This window comes from Misgurnus anguillicaudatus, chromosome 17, assembly GCF_027580225.2.
Source record: "Misgurnus anguillicaudatus chromosome 17, ASM2758022v2, whole genome shotgun sequence".
Taxonomy (NCBI): domain Eukaryota; kingdom Metazoa; phylum Chordata; class Actinopteri; order Cypriniformes; family Cobitidae; genus Misgurnus; species Misgurnus anguillicaudatus.
The window spans coordinates 4074264-4093140 of record NC_073353.2 but is presented as its reverse complement, the minus strand read 5'-3'; the positions used below and the strand labels follow the sequence as shown (position 1 = coordinate 4093140).

At 38.3% G+C, this 18877-nt stretch overlaps 1 protein-coding gene across 3 annotated transcripts in view; it reads left to right on the top strand.

Annotated features, from left to right (window-relative positions):
• The first annotated feature begins 2301 nt into the window (after positions 1-2301).
• ppp1r9ala (protein phosphatase 1 regulatory subunit 9A-like A) overlaps positions 2302-18877 on the top strand; it is a 63302-nt gene continuing 46726 nt past the window's right edge. For all 3 annotated transcript variants that reach the window (XM_055215517.2, XM_055215516.2, XM_055215515.2), the window contains exons 1-2: positions 2302-2460; positions 2936-4835. In XM_055215517.2, the coding sequence (XP_055071492.2) occupies positions 3063-4835 (1773 nt within the window). In that variant the 5' untranslated portion in view covers positions 2302-2460; positions 2936-3062. The remainder of the gene's footprint in view (positions 2461-2935; positions 4836-18877) is intronic.

The following is an 18877-nucleotide window of genomic DNA, read 5'->3' as shown; positions in this document are numbered from 1 at the left end:
CAGTTGTCAATTGAACCATAAGTGAACATAAGTGAAAGGTGCATCAATTTAAGGTCATGGTTTCATAAAATATTCACGTCTGACAGTGCACAGCCAAACCAGATCTGGAGGAAATATCTGACAGACATCTGTGAACAGAACTGAGACAAGAGGTTTCCAGACTGCCACATCACCCTAACACCATAAAGCCACATGCTTGTGTTCAGCAACCTATGTGTTTGAAGATAAATGTGTATTTCAGCACAAACTGAGCTGAAACAAACACACTGTGACTGTGATGTAAAACACCCACCTCTACTACAACATGAAAATATTACGAATTTGTTGATTTAATGATCAAACATCTTTCATAAGCACGAAAATCATTGTGTTTGAAGAAATTCTAAAGGTATTTATTATGCAATATTTGTTTGCTGTATGAGTCTGTTTTTTGAATCATTAAACAAATGACACATTGTTTTGTAAACTTAGTAAAATGTAATAAATAATAATAAATAGGTAGCTAGCTAATAAAGTGATAAAGGCAATTAAAAAAATATGCCTATTCAAATATTTTACATGTGCATTGCATATAACAAAATATGAATATTTGTTCATTTTCTTTAGGAGCCTTAACTTCATGAACTTGACAACAAGTTCAGTGTCTCAACAAGTTCAGATCACCGTTTATTCCCATGTCATTGCCGATTTGCGATGAATCAATCGTGAAAATGATTAACACATCGAATCGTACTACGGCAAAGGCATGCATCATGAATACTAATTAGGAAACATGATTGGACAGTCAAGACGGGTTCTGAAAGAACGTCACCATTACCTAATTCATATTTATAAAATAAACCTTCGCCTTAGTAAGATTAGTAAATACACAGTCGGGAAGGGAGTTGGGATTAATAACAGCGCTGGAATGTGCTCATGTGCGCACTCTCGGTTGCCGCGCACCAGACTCGGGGACGCGCGCCTGTGCAACAGGTTTGTGAACTTTAAAGTGTGTGTTTGCGCGCGCATGTGTAGTTTTCAACAGGGAGGGAGGGAAGGCAGAGAAACGCTGAAGTGGCGAAAACTTCAATACAGCTCAACGAATCGATTCGTTCGGACAGTTCATTTTACTGAACCGGTTCCAATAAAATAATTCACCAGTCACAGCTCTAAGTAGGGCTTTTCAAGTAAAAAATATATATAGTATATGGTTATATTTCTAACTATTTTTATGACGAACATATACATCTTGTAATTGCAACCCTTACGAAAAGTAACCGGTTTTATTGTAAAAGTGTAGTTACCATGTTTTTTGTGTGTATTGATTATCAGCAAAACTATGGTTTTACTACACTAACCATTGTTTAACTATGGTTTTTGAAAACCGTAGTCATTTCATAGTAACCATGGTTTTACTACAGTAACCATGTTTTTTTTGTTCTAACTGAAGTAAAACCATGGTTAATTTTCAAGGAATGATTTCATTTACTTATGAAACACTTTTATGTTACAGTTATTTTGTAACATAACTTAGTTATGTTTTGCCAAATATTTTTTCTTGTGGTTCAAACGCCACTCACTAAAGTTAAAAACTTTCAATATATCTCTTAAAGGGATAGTTCACCCAAAAATTTAAATTCTCTCATCATTTACTCGCCCTCATGTTACAAACCTGTAAAAATGTCTTTGTTTTGATGAACACGAAGGAAGATATTTTGAGAAATGTTTGTAACCAAACCGTTCAAGAGCACCATTGACTTTGACATTGACTACTATGGAAGTGAATGGGGCTTGGTTTGGTTACAAACATTCCTCAAAATATCTCCCTTCGTGTTTATCAGAACAAAGAAATTTATAAAGGTTTGTAACAACATGAGATGGAGATTTTTTTTTTTAAATCTTTCGCTTCTTTTATTGGTCATTTTATTCAACAAAACAACACATTACAGCAGTAATGATACAACATTCATACAACAACAGAAAAAAGAAAGAGGGAGAAAACAATGCCAGGAATACACAGAGGGCAATAATGCAAATATACAAATTAAAAGGACATAACGGATGAATAGAGGTGTAGTTTTAATTGCTTTAGAGCTTTGAATAGTTTCCATATGTACTTGTCTAACTTAGATCATCTTTAAATAGAGAAAATGTATGTGAAATTTAGCTAGCAGGAAACATAAATTAATTATATCAAGTTTACCTGTATTCTCTTTCAAGCAGTCAAATAAGAGTGAGAAAATGATGGCAGAATTGTTGGGTGAACTATCCCTTTAATTCACAGTCGGCTGACTTACGAACGCGAATCAGTTCGACCGAATCATTCGAAAAAGAATTGAATCAAACGAACGATTCATTCGAGGATTGGGCAGCACTAAGCTGCCTGGAGAACCATGGCGGTGAAACAAATGACATGGTTGGATATCTAAATCACACACAGTACAAGAACCGGCGCTCGTCCACTATGAGATATTCGTGAAGGTAAGAGAAATAGATGAACTGATTGTGGCAAATGTCGTCTTAACTGATGTTTGAAACTTTAACTTGATCATTCGTTGAAAGTAATGCTGGCTATTGTTCCAACGCGAGTCCCGACCGGAGCAGCTCTCAGTGGGTTTGGTGGGCAGGTTTAACGATGATCGCTGTACTTCTTGATCCTTTGAAGAACATCGGTTAAGTTTAGAGTTTCAGCTCTAGCAACAACTTTCATCGATTACCGAGAGCTTTGAATCAATACAGACAGAAGGGTCTGCCTGCAAATGATTGTCGGAAAGTTTTTGATCTGAGTTGAAGTTTCTTTGATGGTCATGCGGATGAATGTCGGTTAGATTTGAAATAACAGAAAAAACGAACGTTTCACGCGCGGGTGCATTTCAATCGCGTTTAAACATTTAAATCGCGTTTAAAACTGTAATCCTTTCGGTTGCGATTTTTACATTGTTTCTTTTCTTCGCAGATGAGCGCGGGGATTCCATGCAATGTGTCATAGGAACTAGGAAGAGCTCATGGCATTGTCCGATTAAGGATAAAGGACCGGACATAAAAATTCAGATTGAAAGTGGAGCTTTTGAAACTCCGCAAAAATGATCAAAGCCGAGAGCAAAGGTGAACGCAACCTGCGGAGCGCCTCTCCGCATAGAAACGCGTACAAGTCTGACTTCCACGCCATTAAGTGCTCCTTTGATGGGACCAAAGCCGACAGCGCGACCAAATCTTATGCTAATGGCTCCAGTGACCCCCGGGAGGACACGAGAGGGCGGCCGTGTGGAAACCGGGTGAACAAAATCAAGAACATCTTCCTGCAGATGGACAGTCAGCAGCAGGAGAGTCCGGAGGCAAAACCGGCTCTGAAAACGGATGTTGTATCTCCCGTGTCCCCTGTGTCTAAGTTTCCAGTTAGCACCAACAAAACCTGCCTCAGCAGTGCTAACAACCAAGAGCCACAAAACACGGACAGAACTCCTCAGGGAGAGGAAGTCGAGATAGATAAAGCTGCCCTGGCAGAGAAATTTTCAGTGACCAGAAAGCTCTTTGAAAGAGGGATAAAAGAGCAGTCCTCCGCGGAAAGACCAGTGCCCGGCAGAGTTTCTGTTCGGCTCTCCCAGGGGAAGGTGTCTGAAGAGGGGCGTGGGGGCCGGAGATCCTTTGGGTCTTCTGAAAGTAGCAGCAACGACAGTGTTGTCAAAAGCCCAACGTCACCCGTGAGGATTGTCCCAGAAAAAAGAAGGGACGTTGAGGACTCAAAGCAGGTCAGTAAATTATCCCTTAACGCAGGCCCTATTTCCAGGCGGTTGGAAAGCTTTGCCACGGATAGTGACAACGAGGACTCGATACGACCCTCCGCTAAAAGCCCTGAGAAAGTGAGCAGTCCCACTAAAGGATCTCTTACGTCACCTCTACGAGGGGCGCCTCAAAAACCCACCTCTCCTGATACTGATCCCATGCACAAATTTGTGGTCCCAAACTCTGACAGCTCTTCTGAACCTAAATCAGACCTAATACAATCTTCAGTGATTGATAGCTCTACAGTCAAACCCACAAGCCCTGTCTCTCTAGTGTCGTACAAGCCGACCTCCCCGACCGGCAGGGAAACGAGCGAGCCGCTCTCTCCAATCAAACGCTCTCCGCCGACCCAACCTGATAGTCCTCAATCGAGGGACCTTAAGACTTCACCCGTAACAAACAGTTTTCAGAAGAACACCAGGAGCCCAGAGGAACCCAAAAATGAGAAAATATCTCAAAGCCCATCTAGGGATGTAGCTCCTGAGCAGTCTCAACTGCGCCTGGGCGGCACAAGAGTTGGAGTAGTTCGGGCGGAGCTAGTAGTGGTCCAGAATGAGTCTTCGGAAAGCGAGGAGAACGAAGAAGAGCTTTTAGAGGATGTTTTTATAGAGGTGAAGCAACAAAGGGAACTCAAATCTGAGGTACCAAGAGAAGATTTAATTGATGCTCTGAAGGTCTCGTCATCTCAGAACCATACAGAGAAAGATACAGAGCCCAAACAGAAGGAGGATGAGGTGTGTTTGACAGCAGAGCTGAAGAAAGAGGAGCCAAATGAAGAAAATGATGATGAAGAAGATGTTCAGCATGAAGAGAATATTTCTCACGAAGATGATGATGACGAGAGCGAGCAAGAAGATCCAGATGAATATGGAAAAACATCACCTGTCTTTTACAGTTTTGAGAATGCTGCGTTTTTGGATGATATCGAAGGAGAACCGGTTCTGAACCAAGAGCAGGATGAGGATGAAGAGGATGAAGATGTCTATGAGGAGTATGATGAAGTTCCTGGTCTGTCTGAGGAAGAGGATCGGTCTACGAGGAGGAAAATCAGATTCTCCACTGAACCTATTCGGGTAAGCAATGTCATGGTGATGCTACAAAAACATTTAAACACAAAAAGAAAAGGATGTGGTTTGAAAAGTAGGCTTCATTTTGTTTTAGAATTCTTTTAGGTTAAAATATCATAATATATTTTTTGCCTCCAGTCCACTGTTATTGCTGTGTGATTTTAACATTTTAGGGAGTTGTTTTGCTCAAAAATAACCTTTAAACATCTCCAAACTACTGCTAAATGACCTCTAATGTGTATTTTATTATAAAGTTGTGCATATTAGCTCTCAGGGTTTCTAAATATATTCTAGAAACGTGTTTTATCATTTATTACATTCATGCTCAGTTGTTGTTGTATGAGCAGTAATACACATTACTGTAGCTCTGAAAAGGATAGATTTCGTGCCATTTCAAGCTCTGTTGGTCTTTCGCATGTGAAGCCTGAGGTCACTACAGATCTGACATGTTGGGCAACGGAGCGACTGGTTACAGAACGTTTGTTTGGGTGGTGAAAAGGGGGGGAATATTTTTAGAAATATTGTTGACATTGTGCTTCGTCAAGGGAGGAATGACCTGAAATGAGGATGGCAAATAGATTAGAACAGTATGCTGGCATAGTTTGTTTTAATATTGCAGGGCTCCTCAGAACCGAGAGCCTGTGGATATTTTTTGCCTTCTGAAGATGTATTAGGTTAATCTTAGCCTGCCAAGAACATGTCCAGTTCATATTTCACCCCTAAATCAAATGCAAAAAATACAAAAGTATATTTTGAATAAAGAAAATTTAGGCTTTTCTGTTTTATTTAAAATGCTTGCATTGAAATCATTTTAAAAGTGGCAATTTGACTCTTAATATAGTAAAAGCAGATTTTGCATAAGGACTTTGTTGTTATTTTAAACGATGTTCACAGTATTACTCCTGTTGCACGTCATTCACACACACTGAAGTTTTTTTGTTCTGTCCCATTTCATGACAGTCAGACAATCCGCTCGGCCTATGGTGCTTGTCCGCTCCGCTTATTTGTCTCGTTATTTTTTCAAACATTGAACTTTGAATATCTGTGAATTCACTTTTAAGTTAATAATTTTCATGTAATGCATTCCTCTACCCTGTAATGCGTCCGCACCTTGATCAACAGTTTTTTCCATTTCCACCGGGCTGTTGGAAATGAGTAAACAAAGCACTGCCATGGTGGCCGCAAGCTGCCAAAATACCAGCAGGCGCCTGTACCCGAGGCATTCCTCCACCTGAGATGTTATGCCTCTGTTTTCCGAATGGTACTGTATGCTTCTCCTGCAGTCAAAACAGGTGTGCCGCAAGTGTGCTCGCATTAAATGCATAGTGTGCAACTTTAATTTAAACACTTAACTCTGTTAAGTAAATGTGAGTGGTACTTTTTCCAAGTAAAATTCACTGCCGTGGGGCTTTGCCATGTGGTGCGTCTTGCTAAGGTATGAGGAGTGGATCAAAAATTGTGTGCCCCCAAGTCTCCACTTTAGAAGTCTACACGGGAACACTTAGATCCGAAAACCCGAGGTCTGACCCTGAGACCAGAGCGGGTTTGCGTCTAAAAGTTCCACGTGTGCTCGGACACGGGTCGGGTACAATATAAGCGGCATTGGGTCTTGGGTAATTTAAAATGAATGTGTTTTTGCAGAACGGACCAGAGAAGACCCAAACTAAAGGGAGTCACACACTGGACGCGCAGCTCAGCACCGCGCCGTTCTAAAAAAAATGTAACACATTGTTTTCTATGAGTATACGCACACCGGCGCCGACAGGTGGCGCCTGTCTGCGGCGCCCAGCTTTGACTCAGGAAGTTGCTCAAATCCCTGTCACGCCACTCACATAGTTTAACATTAAATAACATAATATTTGTTCCCAAATCATTAACGATTAACATTGGCTGCTAACGTAAATTTTGCATTTTGAAGTAGACGCTATCAGACTAAGCTCGCGCTATTTAATGTGTACTTCAGGTTAACGATACCTCCGAGTTGTCCTAGACGTGACGCGGCGCTGTGTGGCGCTGAGCTGCGCGTCTGGTGTGCGACCCCCCCCCCCCCGACTCGCGTGTGTGCATCGAGTCCTTTTCCAACCCCTCCTCTGTTAGCCATGATTGCTTTTAATCAATTTTGAATGCACATTTTAGCGGCTAGTGGTGTCGTCGTCAGATAACAAATGAAAATAAATGGAGCAGCGTGCCAAATTGGTTGCGAGGCCACCGAGGTTCTTTCTGTTTGACTCGTGCGTGCATGGGGGTTATTGGCGTTTACATTCGGGTCGGGATAAAAAAGTGCCACTGGATCAGACTCTGGTCTAATTTTCACGGGTTTGTATCGGGTCAGGTCTTTCTTTAAAAAAAAGATTTATGCACGTTGGGTTTGGTTAGAGGTGGGCGATATCTCGATATTCAAACTATATCAATATATTTTTAAAACTCGAAATGGATTTTGACATATCATATATATCGATATAATGTTTATATTAAATTCTAATTTCGCCACTTTGCTTCTTTGCCTTCTCTTAGTGCTTTGCTCGCCCCCGCCTCCCCGCTTGTGTCCCTCCTCCCCTCGCGTGTTGTCTCATTTAACATGGCGGCGCCCATCGCGGAATCAACACTGGCCACCGCGAATAGATCTTCCATGATTCCCGTTTACATGTATATTTTACTGTTTAAAACGGCTTAAATTCATTGTTGTGAGCGCTCAGCGCGCCCCGCCCCCTCTCTCTCTCTCTCTCGTTGCGTGCAGCGCTTCGACCACGTGCGTCTCTCTCTGGTGACAGTGAAAAGGTGGCAGTGCTTTAATGTCCGTTTCTCCGTATACTTTCTTTTTCGCGTAAATGTCATCAGTCACGGATGTTACTGACAGAGAAGACGACTGATCTAGTTTATCATGACTAAACAAAGGTTAGCAGTAGTGCTTCACACACACACAAGCACAGAAGCACGCACGCACGCACACGTTTTCTTGATGTAAAGCTGTCTCTCTCCCTATGATGCGGTGTGCAAGCGCACGTGTTCTTTAGTTTTCTGTGTAACAACAACAGTGTTTTCTCTCATATTAACCCATTTACTTCTAAAACGCCTAAAACCTGTTATTCCAGGATAAATATCTCCTTATCTCTTGAGGGTTTTCAGAAAAAATGCTTAGAATTGTCACATCTACCAAAAACTTAATATCTGAAGTTGAGTTGTTTTATTTTTAATAAAAATAAGACAATATGTATTTTCTTAGTTAAAGTATAATTTTTGTATATATTTTTTAAATGTTGCAGAAGCACTTTGTTCCTACGTGAACTACCTCTTTGCACTTCAATAAAAAAGACCTTGTGGATTTTGACATATTTGTTTTGCAGTAGTTTTTTGGGAAGGGTATTTTCCACGCAAAGCTATCGAGATATATATCGGCTATCGAGATAAAACAAAAGATATGAGATATAATTTTCACTCCATATCGCCCAGCCCTAGGTTTGGTAAAAAGTGATTCGGGTCATTTCGGGTCGGGTACATTTCTTTGGACCTGAGAAGTCCTCTACATATGGCTAAGGTCCCTCTTGCTGCATAATTTTAATGGGATGGGACCATTTTTGAATACCTATTTCATAGTCTGATCACTTAGAAAAGCAATAGCAAACATCTTCTCAATCATTTAGATCACAAACTGCATGGAAGGAGTTACACGTTGAAGTTGAATACTGCAGGTTAAGGGTTTGTTTTCCTTTGCTTCTCCTCTGTTTGCGCTCTTATTCCTCCTTGATTGTGAAATGAAGGTGTGTACCTGTGTAAACAGGTCCTGTCCTGGCATGAGTGAGGTATTTTTCAGCATTGTGTTGCACTTGAGTCTTGACATGTTCACGGTGTTGCATACTGTCAGTGTTGCTTAATGTCTGTAGGGTCAAACATTTGTTTAATATACTACATATGTGGAGCTTCTGAGGTTCTGTTTATAAGTAGGATTTTTTGCTGAATTTTATACATAAAAAGTACAAACTCTGAAAAAGTCTTCATCTGATAAGGTTGAGGTGACATTCAAGCAGGAAGCAAAAGCTTCTCCACCATAGGGGTGAATGAGATTATATCTTCTGGTAGTAGTTTATGAGGTATGTGTTGTAACTGGCACACATAGTTCAGTGTAATACAAGATTGTCATTGGACAGGAATGAAGTCAGCTGTAGACGATTTGTTTTGATGAGGAAATATGGTATGTTTCATTTTATGCAAATGTAAATGAGGTTGTGAAGGTACTATGTAAAGTCTCGTTTCAGTATTTTAATCGGTTAAACCTATAATGTGATTTTTCCAGAAAAGATTTTGTGGACAAAGAAGCTCTAAAAAACTGAAAGGAGATGTGATCCAAAATCAGTCTGGTAATTAAACTAGTTCCCACGCAGCCTCGTTTTCAAACACATAAAATTAAACAGGCCATGTATAAAAACAGACATTTCACCAGCGGTTCACACAGTCCTCTCTAGCCAACATCAACACACACAGCAGACAGTCCAGTCAATGATCTCTAGACCACTGTCGAAATTCATTGGTTAATTCTTTGTGTGATGATTTGGGATGAGTCTGTTATGGCCTCATTGAAAAACATAGTGATTCCTATTATCAATAGCATCTGTCATCTCTGCTACGAATGAACACTTAAAGTTTGTTTATGAGATCTACCATTATCATACAATTACACCAAAAGTGACAGGACGTGCAAACGTGACAACTTACCCCATAGTTGGGGTTAATTGTAAAAAAACAGAGGGTTTGTTGTAACACCTCAAATTTAGTTTAAACACAAATAATTCAATCAAATTCTGTCTATATACTAAAGGTGGATATTGTTTATATATCTGCCTATAATAGATAGATATCCACACATTCATCCATCCATGATCCTTCATCTAATCATCCTTGTGTTATGCAGCAAATGCATATAAATAGATTTTATTGAAAGGGCTGCACAAAAAAAATCATAATTGTGAGTTATTTCCCCTGATATTGAATTTACAGTTATTATTTTAATGAATAGTATTTACATTGTTTTCATTTCATTATCATTGTATACCTGAGGCTTAATTGTAACACTGTGTGACAACTAACCCCGCTGTGTAAAACTAACCCTAGTAAAATCTGTTACTAGGAAACATAATACCATTTTGAAACAAGACGGTGATTAAAGTAATATAAGGTTGGATTTGGTGACTAACACACCCAACTCAGAAATGGAAAAAAACATAAGATGAAGAAATTTATTTCCAACACTCTTTGTTCAATATCTTAACCAAAACACATCAGAACTTTTCACAAATTCACAGGAGATCATCTCTTAACATTAAGAGAAAAAGACCAAAAGCACAGATTGTTCGGCCCTGTATAAATAAAGTAGTCGCGTTAAGGGCCGGGGAGTACTTTTTTGCGTCCGGCTTGTGCGCGCATGCATCCGCATAGCTTTCAAACTTCTTGACTTCTTATTCAAAATCATTACTCTACCAGACAGTCAGGGCAGCACTGATTCGCAACATTTACAGTACATTAAAATATTTAGGATAGATGAAGAAAGTAGCGGATCCACCATTGCAAACAAAGTTTAGAACAAACAACAAGAAAACCATTAAAGGCGGAGTCCACGATGTTTGAAAAACGCTTTGGAAAAGGAGACGGGCCGACTACTAAAACACATTTATAGCCAATCAGCAGTAAGGAGCGTGTCTACTAACCGACATCCTTGCTGGGTTGCGTATGTGTGGGGTGGGTCTATCAACCGAATATCCAGATTCTATTGGGGTAGGGGCGTGTTTGTTTAGGTGATTTCAAATATCAACATTGGCTTTTAAACATCGTGGACTCCGCCTTTAACAGAATTCAAACATTATCGTGACGAAAATGCTCCACAGCTTTCTGTTCTTGGAAAAAGTGAAAATAAAAGAAAAAAAGACGATGGTGTGTGTGCAAACGCTGTCTAATGCCTTTGTGTAATTGTTTGTAGTGGAGTGTCCTGTCTCCGTTTTTGTACGGTATTGTCCGCACGGTCTCAAATTATGGCCAGCGTGTGGACGACGGCAAACCCTCCTGATGACGAAAATGACATCATGTTGATGCTGCGCATACACTGTAAAAAAATTCCGTAGAAATTGCAGCTGGGTTGCCGGTAACTTACCGTAGATTTGAATTTATGTTTTTTTATGCCAACATTTTGTTCAAAGTTAAATGAACATTAAACGTTTACAAGTCTTTGTCTTTAAAGAGTAAAACTAAAAAAACAGCATCAAGCAAAACATTCTGGGAAACAAAATCTGAAGCATAAAACAGAAAAAGGTTAATGATGATTTCTGGTTCCCAGAATGCTTTGCATGAGGCTGTTATTGTATAGTTTTATTCTGGAAAGATAAAGACTTGTTAATATTTAAAATGTATTTAACTTTGAACAAACTCTTGCCAGTAAATAACATACATTTAAATCTACGGTAAATTACCGGCAACCCAGCTGCAATAACATTGAAATTTCTACGGATTTTTTTTACAGTGTATACGCGGACAGCCCTAATATACTTTCGGCTTTACAGTTAACCCCGCATAAGTTTTTGCCCCGCTCACCCCTACTGATTAATAAAGTTTATAATCTGGACTGAAAACATGGTAACATAGTAATCTTTGTTTCTTTCTGTGTGTATTTGTGAATGTATTTATTAAAAATGTCAGTGTAATTCAAGGCTCAGTCTCAGACAGAATACCCACAGGCTGTTTATACACCGTCTGGACTTTCTCAATATTGCATGCTGCACAGACTTTACCTAATTTCTAGGAGTTTGGGTGTGCAAGGTTTTTTATCAGTAGTCGGGGGAACAAAGCTGTTTAAATTCTCAGGCTGCTACTATGAGTGCTTGCAAAAATGTGATGAAATCTGTGAGGTTTGTTACATGGATGCTTTAAAATATGTTTAAGAGACATTTAGCTGAAAATAATAAAGCAATATTCTGAAGCACACCTGTCTTTTAACAGCTATATGCCGTACATGTCATATAAGTAAGATATGATGTATAGGCAGCCTGTTGTTGTTGCAGAATAAACCCAAGGTGATCAGAAACCAGACGTGAAGCGTCTAATGCATGGTTACTTTAGTAAATATCATATATTATCTATTAACTTATTTGTAAGAAATGCTAAATTTCTGTGAGTAAAGAAACATTTCCTGTTGGCGTTAAGCCAAGATGTGAAGTTCAAACAAGATGAACATGCAATCTGGTTTAATCATTTGTAAGTATAGTCTCATATATGTTAGATAAGTAGGCATATTTATAAATAAATTATTTACTGAGCCTGTTATCAGTTTCAGGCTGTTGTTACCTGACCAATCGGAATCAAGCAATTCAGAACACGGTGTAATAATGACTAAATAGTTCTATACGTGGAACTATATAAAATGTGAATTGTAGTTAGTAACTTTATGGCTTCATTTACACTGCAAGTCTTAATGCACAGATCCGATCTTTTGAGCATATGCGTGTTTACATTAAACTCCCACAAGAATGTATACAGTAGTTGCTATGAGTGCCACAATTTGTGCTTGAGGTCAACTTAAGGGCCCCATGAAAGAAAACTTTTTTCCTTTTTGTGTAAATGCGATACATATATAAAGGATACATATATAAATTGGTATGTTCCTGAACGCTGTCAAAATTCACATACAGAAGATGTAAGCATTTAAAACTTAGAGTTTGCCCTGTGCACTAAAAGTCTAGAATTTTAAGAAGTCATTCTACATTTCAGCTTGTCATTAAATGTCTTGTCCAATCAAATGCTCTCTAGATGCTAAAGTGTCCTGCCCCCCTACATTGCGTGGAACCTCCACTTGTTATCTAAAGAGCCTGGAATAAGATGCTTGTTAATACATTTACTATGCCACATAGTGCACTATGTAGGGAATAACAAATGTTTCAGACAGTAGCTGGGTATCGCATAAGAAACGACTGATGGAAAGGCCAATTTTCGAATAAAAAATCCCTTATGTCACAAAAAAAGTTTTTGCACTCGCTTAAGGTTGTTTTTGACTTATGCAAAAAAAGTAAATGTGAAAAATGTGAGATGGTAGCGAACATTAAACCCACGTGACTGGCCTTCTAACTGTTTCCGCTGTCATTGTCTTTCCCATATATGAGGCTCGACGTCGTCGTAATGCCCTTGCTGCTAGTGCCTGCATCATAAATTCTGCATTCCTTTTTCTGTGCACAGCATTCAGTTTACTGTTGGTTGGTTACCAATACCACTGTTATTCACCCGAAGAACTTAATAGAAATGCACCTAATTCGCATTTGTTTTTGTTTTTTTTGCGCATTTTGAAAAGATTAGTTTCACGTTTGGACATCTGATATCACGTTAGTGTCATGCAAGCCGCTACAACATTTAAGCGTACAGCACCTTGGTACGGAGTGATTACACTTGCCAAATGAACCGTTCTTTGGGGTCAAACGTATTTGGGTATGGTAGGCATAATGTGAGTACCCTTGTTTTTTAGTTTTTTTTGCTGAACAGTGGCGTTGGTGTCAAGGGGAATCGGATATGATTACAGAGATGTCCACATATCAGAAATTGTATTTGGAATTAGCTCAGATCAGATGTGGAAAACAAATGGGGCTTGTTAAGTTTTTAGTGTTTACACATGTGCAGCAATATATGATACCAAGATGTGAGATGCGAGTACAAAATCTGATTTTTTTGTGGCAGTGTATGCGCACAACCTATGTGTTTCTTCTATTTAAATGGGCAATTTTAGCTATAGTGTGGAGTACGCTAAGGAGTATATTAAAAACAAACCACAAGTTTCAAAGAGGAAGACATGGACTAGTATATTACAAGCCACTAGAGCGAGTCTCACAGTAACCGGAGACAAAAGTTCTGTAGACAGACTTGAATAACTCTCTTGATCAATGTTTAAGCCACTGATGTTATTATTACACACATCTGCGGCATTGTTTTTTTTTAAGTAAGAGCAATAATAAATTAACCTTTTTTTTTTTACAATAAAGTAAGAATAAATAGGGATTACTGCATTACTGTTTCTGTCTGACTCTGAGCTGAGGAGGTTGTTTGCTGTATGACTTTAGTGTGTTGGTGGTTGTCAGGGTATTGATATGCGGTTGCTCGGACCTTTTGAGTGTTTTTAGTGCATTGCTGTGTGGTTTCTTTTGAATTGTTCAATGGTTGCTAGGGTTTTCTTAGAGGTTGTCTGGTGGTTGTTAAAGGTGCTGTAGAATGTAAAACGGTATTTATTTAGGCATGGATGAATAATAAGAGCTCTGTCATATCATGAGCCTCAAACACAATTGTTTCCTCCTCCTTATGTCAACCTTGTGCATGCAAAAGACCGCTGGAAAACAGGCCAATCAACACAACACTAGAGCTGCAACAACTTATCGATAAAATGGATAAAAATCAATTATGACATTCGTTGTCAACGAATTTCATTATTGATTAGTTGATCTGTGACGTCACATGCTCCCGCACCACCGTCGGCCAACATGCATACAGCGCGAGCTGCCTGCTCAAAGTCAGTCACGTTTTATTTATACAATGCAAGCTGCGTGCAAGATTCAGAGGTCATCAAAAATCTTTTCGATCAGATTGCTTTTGTAGTGTAAACGCAGATGTTGTTGAATGTCTTCTCTCTGCCCATTTATCTAATCTGAGGTCCTAATCCCAATGTTTTACGTCTTTTTTTTTTTTACTTCTGGCGCAAACACACGGTGCACAGCGCTATTTTAAACCTTTCATTGATAAAACTAAAGCGGCTGATCTCCACGTAGTTCCATTTTGCAATCATGTGAAAGTTGTGCGGTCTTATTTCATCAATTGCGCTGAAATATCAGAGAAAGCTCTAACATATACATGTACTAAACACTGTGCAGCATGTTTACTTACAACACAAGCAGCGGACTCCGACATAATATTAGTTTGCGTCCATATAAACTCATCATTACTCTCGCTCGCGTTTAAATGACAGCAGAGAGACTCGCCCACTGTCTCCACAGACGACCCCTCAAATTATGACGAGATTTTCCGTCTTTCCGCAATACCGCTATTATCCACCAGGTGGCGCATTTCCGCAACTTATACAACCCAGAAGTAGCGCCTCACGTGAAAGAGAAAGAACTCCGTGTATGTTTTAAAGATCGCTCTGCATCTGATCTCTATCAAAAGTCCTTCGCAAAAATGGAATTATCTCAGCTTTTTGCTCAAAATTGGGTGTTTTTGAAGAAACCTACCCATGTTTGAGAGGTGATTACAAGAGAACTAATGAAGGTCGGATGAAAGTTTTTTTTTTGTTTGAAAGCAGAGGGTCTGTTCTTTCATCTGATATATTGTTTGTTTATACATTTAAAGAAGAACATTTTCTGGAAGGCATTAAACTTTTGTGAAAATCATGAAAAATGCTGGCGCTTGTTGGCAACTTTTTTTAAAAACGCTGGTGGGGAAAGAGTTAATAACAAATAATCTTAATATCCAAGGTCTAAAGCTGAAGATTAACATTAGTTTATTAATTTGTGGCAAAATTTTCAGCACATCCCGAAAAACTTAATTCATTTTGTTAATTGATATTTTGACATTTAACCCTCTGGGGTCCGACCATTTTGGGACACTGTCAGAGGTTCTGACATGCTCTTACATTTGGTCTTTTTTCAGTTGCTTTAAAACATAATAATGGCAAGTGTCTCATACCATTGCGTTCAGCACAAACTGGGCTAAAATATTTTATGAGCTACATGTATGTACATGTTTGTATTTTTGAGAGAAAAATGTTTATGCGTGGTTTTTAAAAAAGCAAAATTTTTAAGTCACTGATAAAATTCCACAAAAACCATACTAAACATGTTTTAACAAGAATTTCATAAACAGAATCTAGAAGTATAGAGTTTTTTTTTTAAATGATGTGACAATCATCCTGCCTACTTATTCACATAAAACAATGTATTGATTTAGAAATTGTAAGACACTTTTTGTTTAGAGGGGCCGTATGCGAGAAGGATTGATTGACAGCAAGCAAACAAAGGCTTGCATAATGAGCTGTATAATGAGGCAGGAATGTGAGATTGATCTACAGTGAAGAATGTGAGGACAATTGTATACATGTTTGTTTGAGGTTTATTAAGTTAACAATATAATCAAAATAAAAATGATGGTCAGTAGGACATTTTAAGTTTATTTGGAAACAAACCCAATTCAAAAACTTTGTATAAACTAAGAAACTGATACACAACTGTAAACATCACGTGGCTCATGTTACCATATAACTTTATGTCCAAAAAGTATTTTTCCACTTCATAGTTTTGTACTGATGAGAGAGATGCAGACCTCTAAGAGAGTTATAAACAGCTGTTAGCATAAATTGTCCACAGAAATACCCTTACTTAGTATCAGTGATATTTACCCATCAGTTATATAAGTAACCTTCATATACTATCTTGTACATAAACTTAAACTCAGTGTATGGAATTACCTTGCATGTAAACAATATGGAATCATTTTACAGCAAATCCCGCAGTGCAGCATTAGTTGCCATGAAGGATACGAAAGTGAATACTGTGTCTAACACTGTACAGCATGTAACAGATATCTGCCATTACGGGAGGTCACGCGGATTTGTTTGTAAATAAGTATGTAAACATGGAATCATATTACAGCACACACTTAAAAGATACAGCAGTTCAGGCTTACTGAAAGTTTCCATGAAGGATATAAGTGAATAACTGTGTTTAACACTGTTACAGCATGCAACAGTGAAATCCGCCATTACGTGAGATCGCGTCCGTTTCTAAACAATGCGAAAGTTTTTCAATCCGAAGCGTGCAGTCTGCTAAGGTTGCTTAATGTTACTGTATGTAGGCTGAACTGCACAAACCATGAGCATAGCCTATTAAGTTACATGATAGCAAATATAAATGGTATAAATTAACTGTTGACGTTACTTACTTCTAATCCAGCTTCAGTGCGTTCTCCATTGATCTTCTTAGGTAACGTTAAAGATAAACGCTTCTCTTCCTCAATGTCCAGACATAACGTTAAATGAAGATATTCCTCACGTGTGTGTATAAAGTTTATAGTCCAAACATGCGGTAAAGTCTTTAAATATGATCAAACTTTACGCTTTGCTTGTCTTGGTTGAACAGCTTGTGTCTTCATTACCATGTCAACAGCTGTGGGCGTGGCCAAATTAAAGATAATGAAGTCAGCCAGGAAAAACGGTACTGTTTACTTCAATGCAGATTACATAAACAGGCAATATTTGTTTTCGATTATATTTAGCTTGTTTAAAAGTAGACATTTCAGGCTTTCTTTGGATATGTGTATCATGCTTGTGTGACGAGTATTCGCGGAGTTTCAATTGATTTTTGTAACGTGTTTTGAGAGACAGCTGGCGGAGACAGATATGTCTGGATGCACACCCTGTTTATTTTCTTTATTTGACAAAAACACAAAGATCTGTTGTTATTGTGAATGAACACATATTAAAGAAGACCCTTTACCGTTTCAAATGATGTCAAACACGTAAGTGTATGATTATTAATGATGGAGTATTTTAAGTTGATTCTGCCATGATAAGAAAAAAACACATCAAAACACGGCCCCGCGTTTTTGGACCCCAGGGGGTTAAAGATGTTTTACTATTTATAAGCTGCACAAACTTTTTTTTATTTAAGGCTTAAAATGTCTAAATCAAAAATATTATATTAGTAAAACTGTGTAGTAGTGTGTGGCTTTTGCACTTTTAAAAGTATACTGCTACACGTGAATACCCTAATTTAGTGCCTTATATAGCTATAATACATGAAAACATAAATTACTTAAGTAAATATTTATATTTTATTCGATTAGTCAATTAATTGAAAAAAATAATCGCCCGATTAAATGATTATGAAAATAAACATTAGTTGCAGCCCTACATAACACATAATACTACATAACTGTGCATTACAGTCGAGATGTATGCCCCAGCATTGTACTTAATTTAATATATAATTTAATGTTGTTACAATCCTAAAAACAAAGTTGTGACTGTTGAGTTAGCGCTATATGCTAGTTAATGCTATATGTTAGCGTTTAGGCTGAAGTTCTACTATTGACATTATAGTTATGTTTTGCAGGTCCATACTGAAAAACACAAACTTACCACTCAAAAACATCCATTAACAATCACTGAATAATTGATTGTTCATCAAATTCTGTATCTTCATCTGATACAGACTCAAACATAAGATCTGTTTACACACACACAGAGCTACTGAAGGAGCTGCTCTGAGAAACAACCAATCAGAGCAGAGCTCAACATTATTATTTATGACCCTTTCAAATAAGCTAATAAGACACAATGTCATTCTAAGGGCAATCCTAGGGTTGAAAATGGACATATTATAACACCATGTCTGAATAATAGTTGCAATTAATAAAGCCATAAACCTTCTATGTAGACATTAGTGAACAATTTAACATATTATATATTTTATGGCAAACTGTCCAAAACATTGCGTAGTTTATTAATTGTGTCTTACCCAAGTAAATGTCTGCTTCAAAGATGTTAAATAATTAAGTTTTCGTTTGGCCTCATAATTAGAAATCTTAATGTCTCTTGCTCTACCAGCTGACGTAACACGCAACAGTGTTCATAACAACCAATGTTGTAGGAGAAACCTCATGACATGGCAATGCGTAAAATGTGTATTGGTGGTAATGTTGCATTAGAATATAGACAAACAGCCACAGGCAGAAAATATATTTTAGTGACTGAGGGCGAGCACTGGCCCAATCGGGCAAGTGACAATACTGTTTACTGGCCCGGGTGTCTCTCACCCTTAATTTTACGGTGAGCTGTGTAGTTCTCTGTTGAACAGCTGAAGTATTTAATAGTAAATTGCAGAGAGTATAAGTTACTACTAGAGTGATGACACCTTTCTGTGATAATGACAGGTGAGGGTATACAACACACTGTGTGTGTGCGTGTGCATTACTGTAACTATAGCCGTTGGCATCTGAAAAACACAACACAAATAGATGCAGTGGTTTCATATGTGATGATT